Source organism: Sitodiplosis mosellana, unplaced genomic scaffold (genome assembly GCF_009176505.1).
Source record: "Sitodiplosis mosellana isolate CC-2019 unplaced genomic scaffold, AAFC_SMos_1.0 Smas_scaffold_6226, whole genome shotgun sequence".
NCBI lineage: Eukaryota > Metazoa > Arthropoda > Insecta > Diptera > Cecidomyiidae > Sitodiplosis > Sitodiplosis mosellana.
Window position 1 is genome coordinate 13,810,726 of NW_022601467.1, and position 15,639 is coordinate 13,826,364.

Sequence of the window (15,639 nt, forward strand, 5' to 3'; positions counted from 1 at the left end):
TTGTGTTGTTTCATTTCAATAATTTTTTTATTTTTGTTTCACTTATATGTGTTGTGAATAGAAGTTGCGTTTTCATTCTCGGACATTCAATTATGAGTGTTTTTTTTAAGTGAATCAGATGTGATTTAAATTGTTATAACAGATTCTTATTCTACATGACATTGCATAATAAATCAGAGCTAAGAGAAGACAATCACTTTGGGAAAAATTATCCAACGATTTATTCATTTTGCGCAAATTGGCAATTCAAGAAGAATTTTCGATCTGACAACAGCATCCATACATTGTTCACAAATATTATTTATAATTATGATAATAATTTCATTGGTCTCAAAACCGAAAATATAAATCACATTAAATTGGGATAATTGTACACACGCGTTTCTACGAACTTTTTTATGTACACTGCATATATAATAAAAAAAATAAAATGATTCATATTCGGTCTCGGACAGTATGGAAAAACATCTCCTATTTGCTAGCGAAATTATCATTTGGATTTGTTTGGAATACTAAAGACATAAACGATATGCACAAGGTGAAATGCTGAATTTGTTTTTTTTTATATATTGAGTGAAACTGGAAAAGAAATTATTCGGCAAATATTTCAGCATAATTACGTTGCATGCAATGGGTCTTGTACGGTGGAAAAAAAAGCGAAGGAAATGTTCATTTTACATTGGCCACATCATGATGGCACATGGCTCATATCCGACATCAAATCCACATTTTAAAACTGACGAAGTTTGTAATTACTACGAAATTTATCATTGCGCTCATAATATTCGTATATCGGAACAGCCAATGAAATGAGCTTAAATGCTACCCCGTTGGTCCATTCATCTTAACAGTCGAAATAAATTGCATGCTCGATTGCAAGAAATGATTACTGCCTCATTTTATTGAGTAGTTAAGAATAAAAGCCCATTTTCTATTGTGCATTGGTTGCCCCGATCCGAGAATGGGATCGCGCGTATGTAAGTGTGTTTGTGTGTCTTTCTGTTGGTTGACTCTCTAGCATTACTATAAAATCAAATGGAAACGTCTATTTTCGCTTAGTCGCAAAAAAGGAGCGAAAATAATTGTCCATATTGAGTGGAATTGCTTAAAACTTGAGCGAAGTGAATGTCTTTGTCGAAAAACGACAACAGCATTTGAGTCGTTACCGAACAGCAACAACAACAACAACAACGAAAACTGGCCAAAGAAGATATGGAAAATCGTTGGAATTATATATCAGCGGGGCATTAAAGAAAGGCACGGACAAAAATCACAATGATTTTAAACGGTAAAGGAGGTGAAAAGAAGCGAAAGGACTCGAGAGACAGAAAAGGAAAGAGAAAGATCAAGTTAAGGCCAGCAAAAGTCGTATCGAACATCATAAAATCTCAAGTACTGCAAATGCATAAAAACACATGCACTCCGCCATAACACTCGACAAACGTAACTTTCCTCCAATCCGGTGACTATAGTCAGCTCCCTTTCTCTCTTTCTGTCTCTCTTTTTTCACCCCTCAATTTTTCACTCACTGCACAAAGGAATATTTGGAATGTTGCATTCAAAGCAAAATTTATTCGGTTCATTCAAGTGGAAAAAATCTAATAATGGTATTTCGATAGAGAATACATACACACACACATTGGAAGAGAGAGAGAGATAGAAAACAACGAGTGCATAATAAACCACATAAGCCCAAGTCGACGATGAAAATAAAAACAAATCGAGCAAAATGAAAACGAAAACAAAACGGGACAAAACAAACAGCACAGAGGAAAAAAAGCAGCGACAGAGAGAACAAAGTGGCGAGTGCACCAAAAATCGCACGCAAAAACATTTACGCGCACATTCTCCTACACATACATTACGTAGCAGTGGAACATGAAGCCAACCAACATTAAAAACATTTCGACCAGACTCGATGCTGCTCGAAACAATTCGGAGCTTTTACACATTTTGTTCCTCGTTGTGTTTTTTTGTTGTTTTTGTCTCATTCGGGGCGCCCCCTTCACTCATTCTGTTGTATGTGTATGTGTATGTTACATACAACATAGCCAGCTGTACACATTTGCTTTTGTGCCAAGATACATATTTTGTGTGATGCGTTAGTTTCGCCAACGTTTTATCGTATGCTACAGATTAGTCTGGATGCACTGCTCATGCATTTGTATGAATTGTTCATGTTGTAGTCGTGTGTTTATTTTTGAAAATTGTTTAAAAACGCGATTCGGGTTTTTTTGTCTCTCTCTCTCTCTCTCTCTCCCTCTTCTTCTATTTTCTCTTTTTTTTTGCTCGTTTGTCGTTTCGCAAATTGAACAAAATGTGCATGGAATTTGTTTTTGTATTTTGTCATGCACAAACGAAAATAAATGTTGATATTTCAATTATGGCATTCAAATTGGCATGGTACTTATCAATTAATTACCCATTGACATACACTCGAAATAACCCGTATCGCATTTCTTCTATGCCCCCAAAGTAATGCACGAAGTATTATGAAGTTAAATGGCAAACATTTCTACAATTTATTGTCATTACCCGCCAATTTTTAATCGATTCATAAACAATTTAGTGAAGAAAACACAAATGAAAGTGAACCAGAGAACTGTGCGAAACACCTTTCGAAACCATTATTCCAATGAAACCCTTCAGACCGTGCGGGATTGGGCAAACGGATGGGTAAAAATGAGTTGGGCATTTTATTCTGCATTTTTATAGGTAGAAAAAGCTTTTAAACAAATGCGCCACTCCGAGCTATCTGCTTGCTACACAACATGCAGTTTTCCCCAAAATAATTGGTTGGCAGATGCATTTTTTTCTGCTTCATTCTGTTTCATTGCTGATAAAAATGTAACCGTAAATATTTGCTCATTGCACAAATTGTAGCCACACGGTGTTTTACCGCAAAAATTATCTCCTCTCATGACAGCAAATATGAGTTTTGTTTGGCGCGATAAAGAACAAAGAGATGAAACAAAAGCTGAATAGATTTCCATAAAAAATTTAAACTAAAAAAAAAGCTGCGGAAAATAGCCAAAGCCAAAGCCGGAGCAAATACATTTATAAACAAGCGCTTATTTAGCGCAGATAAAAATATGGGCAGTGAATGTCAGTGGTGATGATGATGATGTTGTTGGAAACAACAGAGAAAAAAACACGAAAGTTTTTTATAGTATTTTTTGTTCCATGTATGAGTGGCGCTTTGACAATGCATCACAGAGACTGTATCCAGCACATAAACATATTGTGTGTGCAAATATACACAATGTTATAATCGAATAAAAAATGACTTCCATGCCGTCGAGAAATTGGATTTGTTTGCTCGATCGGAGTAGAAAACTGAACAAACACTCTTTCTCCTTTCCACACTCTCTCTCTCTCTCTCTCTCTCTCTCTCTCTCTCTCTCTCTCGCTCTCTATCTCACTCGGCTTATCGTTTCTGAGAAATAACACAATAAAATTCATTTGCAAAATAAATGAATAAACACGTTTTGGTTGCAATTGATTTTGTTTGGCCTCGCATGGATTCTTTATTACATTTTTATCCGTTGCGAATACACAATCGCAACTTGATTTGTTCATCAGAATGCTCCATTCAGTCATTGTTTGTTAAGGATATTGAAACACCAGAGCTATTTTGCATACGGTCCAATCAATTTGGAACAATGGTTTCGGCTCACATTGTGTGAGCATGTGTGTGTGTGTGTGTGCACAAGTCGCATTTGTATGTGCAAGTTGTCGAGTGAGTATAATAATCGAAGTGGATGGAGAGCGACTCGAGAAAGGGTTTTTACATAGCCCACAAATTGCATCGTGGGTTATCCATACTAATGTTGGAGTGCTATAAAAACTTAATGCACTTGATTCCAGGCCTCCAAGAGTTTAAAACTCTTTTGAGCTTTTGATGGTATAACCTTTAAGTGGAGCAAATAAAATCGAACGGCATTTTTGGTTCATATGAATATTTCAGGGGAAATTGTGACCGACAATTTGAACTTTCTCTCCATGGCTTTTCTCTTCTTCCTTGACTTTTTCCATCGACAACAACGTCATCATCGTTGCCGTCGTTGTCGTCGTCATCACCATCATCGCTCGATGTGACCATTAAAAATGGCATGTATGATATGTATCCGTTTTCTAAATTCTAGATGCTATTTTAATAACTTTGCCACGGCCATTGATCGAAATGTTTGTACAATCCTGCAGAGTGACTTATTCACACACAAACAAAATATTTCTCGTCCATACACACTTCGAAACTGATTAATTTCAAATTGAATTTTATCGATGGATCGATTGAGATGTGAACCATTTTTAGTGTACTGAATTTTTTCGGAGGGTAAAGTCAAAAACAAAATCGAAAAACCACGGCCATAATTGACAGTGTCAATTTTACACGATGGAAATGTTAAGTTTCGATGATCAAAAATTGATTACAATGCATATCGATTGGTCAACGTTTGTTGAATAATTTAAAGTTTCTCATTCAGTTTTTGGCACATCATCAATTTCACCATTTTTCGGTGTCATTCGACTTGGATGCCACAAATTGATGAGCGACAAAAAAAAAGACAATGGGTGTGTATTCATGAGTAGCTGTTTAAGGTCAAGGAATTGTGAAGAAACGAGTTTGACGGTAAGTTTTGTCGGCAAACAAGAGAACAACAATAACAACAAAAACAAAGTGAAACGGGTGTGAAAATATAAAAGTGTAGTGTAATCGATTTGAGCATATTTTTTAAATGATGGGGTTTGAGAGTTTTCGTTTTTCCGCAACTCTATCGTCATACAAGCATCAAGTTGTATAGTTTGTTGTTGTTGTTGTTGTTGTTGTTGTTGCTGGTACGAGCAATTGTTCAAGTGAGAGCAAACGAGCAGAGGCGGGTAAGTTCAGGCCGGTTATATTGTGTGTTGGTTTGTTTTCCTCGCCTTTTGCCATAAGCAATGCCATTTTTACCGGACCTCCACATGGCAATTTGAAAATACGTTTGCACACACGGAGAGAGTGTTGAGAGTGAGAGAGAGAGCGAACGAGAGCAACAATGGCAGTGACTTTGGTGCAGGATGCTAAGAAACATGATGAAAGCAGCATACAGCAAACAAAACTACAGAATCAAGCAAGAGAGCAAGCAACAGCTCAATCTTCAAGTCACATTCATGCTATTTATTACAATTACGAGTATCTTTTACAACGGAGTCAAAGGAGCAAGGCATGTATGCGGCACGAAGAAACTCGCTATGTATGCTGTTATATGTGTATGTGAGCAGAGCTGAACTGAGCTGAGTTGAGTTGAGTCGAGTTGAGTGAATGAGTTTGTGTATGCTTGAGCATTGTACTTCGGCTTCGGCTTTGTGCACGGCGATGATGTAGAATGATACATTTTGTTTGATTGTTATATCACTTACTCACTCGTTTCTCAACCCCATTCTCTCGTGCCATATTCTTTATCTATCGTGTCTCATCTTTTATTTTCGGTTTTATTTTTCAGCTTTGTTTGTGCACATTTTTCTTTTTATGCGTTCGCATTTCATCTTCATTTCGCCATCTAGTTTTGGCGGTGTGGTGTGTCGGTATGTATATGTGTTTGTGTGGCCAGTAAATTGGAACGTTTCTTTTTACCCTGCCTCTCTCTTTCTCTCTCTCTCCCTCTTTCTCCCTATCTCATACGCTCTGTCATTTCCACATTCTCGAACTAAGCCATCCGATGACTGAATTAATGAAAATGTATATAAAACGAAAGCGACAGAAATATTAACGATTGTGCACTGAACAAGAGAAATGGATGCCGATGAATGTGTGTATTTTCGCTTTTTGATTGTTGGGCTTCCGCCGAAAATGATGATAAAAGATGAATTATTTTCGGATATTGTGCACGGGAATGCTCACGATGCAGACACGTGTGTTAGTGTTTGCGTATGTGTATGCCACGTTTCTGCCGTGTGACAAAAGCGAGAATGCTAAATTCAATTGAAACGATCGATTCACAATTTCTGTGTTTTTTTTTTCAGTTTGCAGTACGTTCAAACTTTTTGTTTGCCTTTGTTGATGAACTATTTATAATTTAATGAAGTCGTTTGATTTTTTGTGCACGCTAGCAGCTTTCCCATTGACTGACGAGGCAAGGAGTATTAAAGCTTCTTTAAATAACTTCATTAATATATGCCTATATCGACAGGGATGAAGAAAAACTATTCCAACAGAACTTTTTTCTTCCAAAATGAAAACAAGCATTTGTTGCTTTTCACAAACATACAGAAATGCTTTTAGCAAACTTGCACACAAAATAGTTGTCTAAATGTAAAATTTATGAGTCACTCGGTTCGGGGCCAAAGAACGCTGAAAGTTATTTTTTCCATGTACATTACTCCATCGAATGTGCTGTGCATTTCATTTCTAGTTGTAGATTGCATTGCTGGACATGAATGCATGCGACACATTCAAAAGACACATTTCATAGGGCATGTGTATATGTTTTGTTTGCATGCATTTTGTGTCACACATTTCTACGCAAATGGCAAAATCTATTGCAACCACGAGAATTGTTAAAACCAAGAGAATGGCGCTTAGCATCGACGTAAATGTATGTTTGGTGTTTATTTCTCTAGTATACATGGGGACGCGTGTGCGCGCGCGTGTACTGGCCAAAGCGGTCGGTCGATATATGCACACATAAATAGGCAAAAGAAAGCAGATTTACTCCAGACATAATAGCCTCAAGGGAAATAATTTCGGCATAAAATATTTAATTATTCAAGGATAAGGCATTTGATTGCAATCCCGTATGCTCAGCTCGCTTCTCTCTTTCTTTCAAACGAAAACTTCCTAAGCAATTCATTTCATTAATTTCACTGACACCTCGTGAACGTAAACTTTGGTTGATGCTTCGGCAAAGCCAGTCCAAATGAGCAACATAGAGAGAGAAAAAAAGACCGAATAAAAATAACTATGATTAAACAAATGTCGGCTACTAACCAACAGACATGACTGAATGTATGGATTCAAATGGCAGAAAAGGAAAAAAAAGTTGCGACCATTTTTAAGAAATTTTATGTGCGTCCCCTCTGCCGTCTTTCCACTTTTTGTTGTTTTTTTTTCTTCTTTCTTTTGGCTCGGTCATCATTCTAGACGCGCGCACGCTTGCTCGAATTAAAAGTGAAGAGGGAAAAAAGGGATTTCAATTTGGTATTGTTAAATTGCCATTCTTATTGTGATGTCGACGTCCATTCGGTTGTTTGGCTTCATTCCTTTTTTTTCTCCTCGGTGTTTTAATTTTAAATTGGCCAGAAGAAATTTAATATTTCACAGTTGTCGATATTATTGTTTCCACGAAGAGAATGGATAATAAAAGTAATGATGATGAAGATGATAGCGATGGAAGAAATGGAAACGAATCAAGTGAACAAAACAATAAAGTGTTTTTTTTTCTTCTGCTCTCTCTTTCTCTCTCTACTCACGACAAGAACAGAAACAGAAGAAGAAGCAGAAGACGACACAGAAAAAAAGTTTAACGAAATCTTGTACAATCACAAAAATAAATAAAATAGGCACACTTCCGCACACCCTAGAGATTTTTTTTTACTACTGTTATTGTTGCGACAATTTTTCGCAGTAAACAAAAGCGAGCGACAGTGTGCCCGATTCCAGAAGAGACAAGAGGAAAAAAAAGTTTCACTTCGGTTTGGTATTGGAAACTCGGTTCTCGCACTCTCTCTCTCTCGAACACGAAAAAAGCATTGAACGAAAAAACGCACCACGCTTCGGTCTCGTGTCTTTGGTAAAATCAAAAGTGAGTCGTCTATGTTAATAAGTGTGAAATGGTCGACAAATGACGAACGGCAGAATCCATTATATATTTTAGAAGATTGTGGCGTAAATTATCTTCCGTTCGCATACGATACGTTTTTTCTTCTTCTTCGTTTAACTTAATTAAAAGATCATTCTGGCATGCAACTTTTGTTGAACCCAACAGTTTATGCTGTGCCATTTAACTAGAAGAGCAGAAGGCAAATAAAATATTAAGTCTTCGACTGTGTATATGAGTTTGTGTGCTTTTTAGGCGTTCGCACTGCGCCACACACGGTCGCTCTTCAGATGACGATGCAAATTACGCGAGAATATGCATATACACAGAGTACATAGCCATAACCTTTGCCCGCATAAAATTCGATTTTACGACAACTTTACTCATTTTTTACACACGCGCCTATGCGCATTTGTGATTCATGACGTTCACGTTTATTTGCAGTAAATTTGCCTCAAATGCACACGGGCAGACACCAAACATACACATACACACACACACAAACTCACACCAAATGCCCATTCTCTTGGGTGACAAAGTGAGAAAGAAGTCGAAAAAAATGTGGTAAAAGCAATAATATGTAAAATCCAATCCGTTTGTATGTGTTGTCTTGGAATTGTTTGCCAAAATTACATTAGGCAAAATTATTCATGGGAATGTTGACTAAAGTTCTGCGTGTTGATGGTGATGGTGATGGTGTGTGTAACAGTCACCGCCGTTTCAATTCCGACTCATGATCACACACACATAATGCGTGGTGAAACCAAGTGAGTATCATTGGGACGCTTGGTTTCACCGTCACACACACACACACACACACATCCAATGCCAGCGTCATATCAAAACAAAAAATTATGCATGTATGAGACTTTCAATGTATAAATGTAAGTATAAATGATCTGAGACTACCGATTTCATTCCAATTCTGAGGGCGACAACAATGGTTCGTTGCGCATTAAAGCGGTTTTCATTCTTATTTAACTGGAAATCTTTTTATCTGCTCTCTCTCTCTCTCTCTCTCTCTCTCTCTCTCTCTCTCTCTCTTATTTTGTTGTGTGTGTGTGTGTTCGGTTTCTTTGGTGGTAGGAATTATTTCCCATCGGGTTTCGATGCTTTTTATTTGGTGTTTTGTGTTCATTTTCGTTCATTGTTTTTGGTCATATAAATAGACGCATCGAACGCGCGTACATTTCAAACTGAGTGACAATAATCAGAATGAGCATCGTGATAAAGCGAAAGAATCACATCAACAGCAGCGCCAACAGTGGTAGCAACAACAAAAAAAGCCAGTCGCGCTAATCCGCATTTCGTATCAGCATCAAAATGTAAAATATATGAAAGTGTGGAAGGAAAAGTTCACTTTATGGACGGATGGATATCATACATTATGTATGATGCTTTGCTCATTTGTCTGTATGTGCGTGAGGCGACCAGGGATCACAGTCAACAAACATTGCTCTTTTTTTTTGTTGAGATGGAAAAGAGACAGGAATGGAGGTAAAGAGGGTTAGAGAGAAAGCGCATCAGTTTTTATACGATCTGCTGCATGCTAAAGACTGTGTTAAAAAATTGATTTAAATGGTGTCACCATTCTGAATGCCTATACCACCATGAAATGCCGCTCATTTTCAGCGTATGAATTAACGATAGACTGCAAATCTATCCCCAGAGCTGTTGAAATTACAAAAGAATTGTATTTAATCCGGTATATGTTCTCATAATGTGTATCTCTAGCTCTCTAACGTGAGTTTTACCATAAGAGACGGATTTTAAACTATGGAATTTGAGTTCGCTTTTCACTCTTCACTCGACAGATATCTACGTCGTCTGCTTAGAATTTGGGGCGAATTTATGTGGAAAAAGGGTTGAAAAAGAGATACATGCCATCGAAGGTGGAAACGTTTCTGCATTCATTTTCAATAGAAATTAAGCCAAATAGCAATGAGGGTTACACTATATGTACATTAAATTGGTTGATGTCGTCGTTTGACGTCACTTTTGTTTTGCCATTAGGATAAACAAGTATGCTTATTACTTATTTATCAACTGCCAATGTGTGTTTCGTATGTCACCTTTACTATTGCGCTGCGCGTACAAACACTATTCACTGTTGAAATCAGTGTAAAATTGCACTTCAACCACTGAATGAACTATTCACACCGTATTTAAAAATGTTCCAACCAAAATGTTAACTATTTGATGTGAGTGAAATAGACTACGACGTATTTGATTCATGTATTTAAAGCAACTTTTCTATATAGATTTATGGATTTAGTTTTCAAATGGATATGGTGAAAGCGTCTTGGTTGGCTGGTGCGACCAGTGGATTTGCGTGCATTTCGTATGGAATTGAAATGGTGCCATCATGTCAATGACATGAATATTTGATGTCAACAATATTGTAAATGGAACGCATACGTTTTTTTTTGTTCCATTCCTTCATGTATCGAGAAATAGTGGAAATGACATTTGATAATGTGTATGTGTTGCAGTGCACATATGTGCGTACAAGTAGCGCTGTTGTTGTGTGCCGCCGGCACACACACACATGATACACAGCATGAAAAATGAATGAGCGCGATAGTGCGTTTAGTTTGTTGACAAAGTTGCCATTAGTCGAAGAGGAGACACACCGGACGAGAACAGGTGTGCCAGCCGCAAAGTGCCCTGTTTAGACATTGATCAAGGGCCATCAAAAGCAAATCAATCAAATATGTAATTGAGTGGTAAAATGTGTACTGTGGAGTCTCTCTATTCCTCTCTCTCTCGCTGTCTCTCTCTCTCTCTCTCTAAATTTCGCGTTCGTACATCAGCAACTGCATTTAATTGATAAATGTTTGCCATCGAAACACCAAACAAATGATGTGTATGTGTATGTTGTACATGTTTGTGTTGTTTGAGGACCCACTTTTTATGCTCAATAAAACCAATTCTGGTTGAATATTTCGTGGAAACCCCATTCGTTTGATGGCTTTATTTTAATTACTAGATTACTTTCATGTTCAACATGTAACTGTTTACTACACTGAAATCCTTGTGCACGCACATTTTATCAAGAAAATTAATACGAAGAAAAACCGAATCAAAACAATTGAAACCGACGAATGAAACCATTTTAAAATTCACCTGTGGCTTTAATTATCACTTGGCGTGAACACCATCAGCGTGCATGCAGCATGCGCCATCAAACAAAGTTTTGATATTAAAAATCCACAGACACACACACACACACAAATACATACACATACACATGAACTCTTCGCGCGTTCGTTGAGTTTAATCAAACATTGGCCGTGTACTAATTTGTACGATTCCCCTTTCAAAGTGCTAAATCATATTGCTGTATCAGTTTGATATTCGGGGTATGGCTGTGCTACCTCTTTTCACTGTACCACCTGCTTTTACACTTACACCCCTTGCCACAACATACATATAACATACTATGCTTTTCCATGTCTCTCCAAATATTCTACAATTCAAGCGACAACACTTGAAAGCACATTAATGACATCAGATTAAAACTGCATGTTATAACACATCGACCCCAAAAAAAGAGAATAAACATATATCTCTGGTTTTGCAAATATCTAACTCCTCTTTGGCATTTTATGAGATTGTAACATATCGAGCGAAACGCATTTATCTTTTTCTCGTTCATGTGGATGTTAATGACTTTTTAACAACTCGATATACGATTATTTGCATTGTAAACAGCACCTTGAAAGAAAAAATATACTTAATCGCTAAATATGACACATCAAATGCAAAGTTCAGAGCTTTGCTGTGTACGGGTTATAGACGGAGAGAAAATTTTACTTACCATGTGAAACTAATGTGATCAAATAAGCTAAAAATAACACTTTTCTGTGGGTTACACGATATGGTAGAATGTTCAATGCAATTAGCACTATTTTCAATGTGTTCAACATTAACATTTTGAATGTTTTGTTTGTTTGTTCTTTTCCCTATGTTTTTTTTTCCTCTCTCTCTCTCTCTCTTTATCCGACGTTAAATACACTTGACAATAATTTTAATCCCCGAATTTTATGTGTGCACTGCAGCTGGATTCTCAAGCGTTGTCTCATATGCACTTCGTAGTCGATCTGGAAATACACAAAAATTATTCAATTTAAAAAGCTTTTCCAAAATTTATTTAAACTATAAATTGGGGCAGCATCCGTACATAAATGAAAACGCTTTCGAAATCCATGGACTGAAATATTGATTTGGCATGTTCAGATTTCAATACAATGCTTAGATCGTGCAATTGAAAAAAAAACGCAGAGATAGAAAGAGCGTTGAATTGAAATAACAAAATGAAAATCAATTCGTTGGGCAAATAGAAAAAAAAATCCGACGAAATGAATCATTTCTCTCGTTGCAAGCGTACAAAATTGTAACCTTTTGACGATTGAAAGACCGAATCTTGTTGACATTTACGCTAGTTTTGCAGTTAGTGCATCACATGTCACAAATCAGCATACATTCTTTCTCTTTTACTCTCCTACAATCTAACTCTCTCACTCTCTTCTTTGAGTACTTAAAATAACTGTCCAACGCTAAGCTATTCGCAGCTAAAAATAAATGACATTTTGATAATTCGTTGCGAACGTACCCGTTTCGATGTCGCTACATAACGTTTTTTTTTCTTTCGCTGGTTAAATATTCTGCCATTAAATTGACGTGGAAAATTGTTCGATGGAAAGCATTGAACCGAACAAAAAAGGAAGTGGAGGGAAAATTCTATTAACCATGCAATGTTTAGATGGTATGCATTCTGGTGAAATCTTAAAGTGCTTTTGACTCATTGACATCGATGCCCCATTGCACGAAATCACACGATTCCGAATGTATCGAGCGACAAATATCACGTTCTGTTTACTTTGCCTTTTCGCCGCGTTTTTTTTACTTTTCGTTTGTCTTTCGCTCCCAAAATTGTGGATACTAAATTATATTCACCAAAAATACGACATAGAATTATCAACAGTAAAATTGCGACTCAACAAGGCAATGTGATCAATTATGCATCATAATATCTAGTGTAGTCCAGATGATGAAACCGGTGGATGAGAGAGAGAGAGAGAGTCACCAGTAAAATCATCACGACATACTAAATGGTTTCAGACAGTCCAGTTCGTTGAATTTGACTGGGACAAGTTATGAAAACCACCGCCCCTAGAAGGCAAACGCTAGATGAACTGTATTGCATGGCATGGCATATGTGTTTTTTGACGATGTGTGTATCAAACCAAAATGTATGCAATATGATATGACGTTGAATCCGTAATGATCATTGTCGGACGATTTTCTTTAATCAGTCAAACTAAATTGAACGATGGAAAAAAAATGGTGAAGTTAATATCGAATGCATTTGATGCTAGTCATCACCTCACCATTTGGGGAGGTCCATAAGCATTTTCTCTAAAATGAAAATAATTTGATATGATTGTTGACGTCATTCGTCGTCAAATTCCCAAAAGGTCAATGTGTCACATTTCGGCCATTGGTCGCGTTTAAATGGACTTGAATTGGCATTAGTTCCAATTGAAGAAGGAGAATATAGAAAAAACGGAAAAATATGAAGAAAAAAAAAATCGAGAAAAAAAGAGCGCTTCATCACAAATATTTTCATGAATTCTATTTCGAAAGTTTTTCTTCTAATTTCTTGTTTCTATTGGTATTGCGTTAGCTTTCAACTACCTTGACGATACGCTTCTTAATTTCGTACATATCGTCGTATATCTTGCAGCTTTGCATTTCATAATACAGAAGCAATGAAAGAAACAAGACACACACACACACACACACACACACACTGAGAGAGACCGAGAGATAAAATGAAAAATATGTTAACTAGTTGGATGTCACTGGAGAATTGCCATATCCTGGGCATGCCCCAGCTACATCAGATTCAAGTAAGTTCCAAACCATAGAGGTTCTATTTGTGTGTTTGTTTCAGTTTTTCTACCATTTCGTTCTTGCTTTCTCATTCAAGCTTGCCACCTTCTTCTTTTCTCTTTCCATTCTTCCTTTTCGTTCATTCATTTTGGTTGTTCGTGAGAGACTTGCACCAGCACATATGTGTATGTGTATGTGTATCTATCTGTGTGTGTATCGCGCTTTATTCGGAAAAGTGTACCCAAATGGCATTCGTTTATTCGCTTGGCGTTGCTGCAAATGTGCAGAAAGTATTTGTCGGAATAAACGCGAAATGAGAATTTGTTCTTCTCACTTTCTCTCTATCGCTTGCTCTCTCATTTGCTCTTACACACAACAATAGTAAAAAAATTATGCAGCAAATGTATGCGGTGGTGTATAAAGTGTTTGATCTCTGTGGAAATGAACATACAAATAAAATGCAAAACGAATGACGACGATCGGTGTAGAACAAAAGCAACTATCTTTTTTCTCGACTCGTCTTCGTTCGCTCTATTATTTTCATCTCATTTCTCTGTGCGAATTGCTTTGTGCTTCTCTCTATCTTTCTCTCTCTCTCTGTTTGTATGCATGTGATTGAGTGTGAGGATGTTGTTTCTTAAGTGATGTGTGCCCTTTTTTGGTATTTGTTCCATTTCGCTATTTCTCTTACGCCCCGGTTCTTTGGTCTTTGGTCGGTTACTTGCTTGGTTTGTCTCTCTTTATCTCTCCCTCCTCTCTCTCTCTCTCTTATTCTCTCTCTCTCTCTCTATCATTGTACTTTATACAGCCAGTGGTGCATCCAAGCGATTTTTTCCCATACAATTTATCGGTTTATTCCACTTGTGATTCTATTTTTCATTTGAAATGTCATTGTCGTTGATCTGTCCGAAATGCACCAAAAATGCTTGGAATATTTGTGATAAGCGGAAATATGTGTGTTGTGCGTATGTGCATCGAGTACGCGCTCAAACCGTAGTACATCGCAAACTTACATCACAGTCATATCGGCGAAGAAACATTGTGCAATTCACAACAAAAACAGAAGAATATCTTTTGATATTTGCCATTCGCACTCAAAATCCGCACAACACACACTAAATTCGTTGCAATTACTTCTTTTTCGTTCGACAAAAAAAATGCGAATACATTTATTGCATTGGCAAACTACTGCATTAGCTGTGCTCCGCAAGGATATTGGCATTTTTGTGCCCTAGCGATTTCCATCATTAAAAATAGATGAGGTTTTGTCGGCTAAAGTGGCAAAGTCACTCTATGAAATTCACAAAAAACGAAACGAGAAAACTCACGTCTTTTTTCCATTGGCTTTTTTTCGTCGAATATATTTTTGGCATCGAACAAAAAACAAACGTGGCAAAGGAAAAAAAGTTTCTGAATTCACTAAATAATCACTAAGTCAAGTGATGGTATCACAAGAATTGGCGTGAATCACTTACAAATGTATGAAATTCATTGATCCACAATCCAGTTTCTATATCTATAGTACTGCCCCATCGCAAGGCTCAACAATATTTGGCGATGCATTGTATGTGTGTTTGTGTGTTTCTACCTTCCGCATACATTTCGAAAATGACAGTGTTCACCGGCGAAAAAAACAGCAACATTCACTCCGGTGTTGCTGTAAAAAATGCATGCAGATGCTGTAAACATTCAAGTCTTGGTATTCTAAAATTCTGGAATGTACCAAAAGCCGTAAGCTGGCCGAAAATATATTTAATTTCATATAAAGAAAACAGGATAAACCGTACGATGCAGCGAAATAACGGAAACAAAATCAACAACGGCGCAACAACAACAACCAAAAATGTAGAGAAATAAGAAGTATTATGAAAACTCAATGGAAAAAAGTCAAAAGATGCTCTGCTAACCTTTACAGAAAATTCAAAAGTAATAAATTTTTATT

General features: G+C 37.0%; 1 protein-coding gene across 1 annotated transcript in view; it reads right to left on the minus strand.

The window, feature by feature from the left end:
• LOC129578496 (lachesin) overlaps positions 1-15,639 on the minus strand; it is a 69,169-nt gene that overhangs the window by 39,242 nt on the left and 14,288 nt on the right. The window contains exon 2 of the mRNA XM_055467189.1: positions 11,620-11,902. Within this exon, the coding sequence (XP_055323164.1) occupies positions 11,620-11,734 (115 nt within the window). The 5' untranslated portion in view covers positions 11,735-11,902. The remainder of the gene's footprint in view (positions 1-11,619; positions 11,903-15,639) is intronic.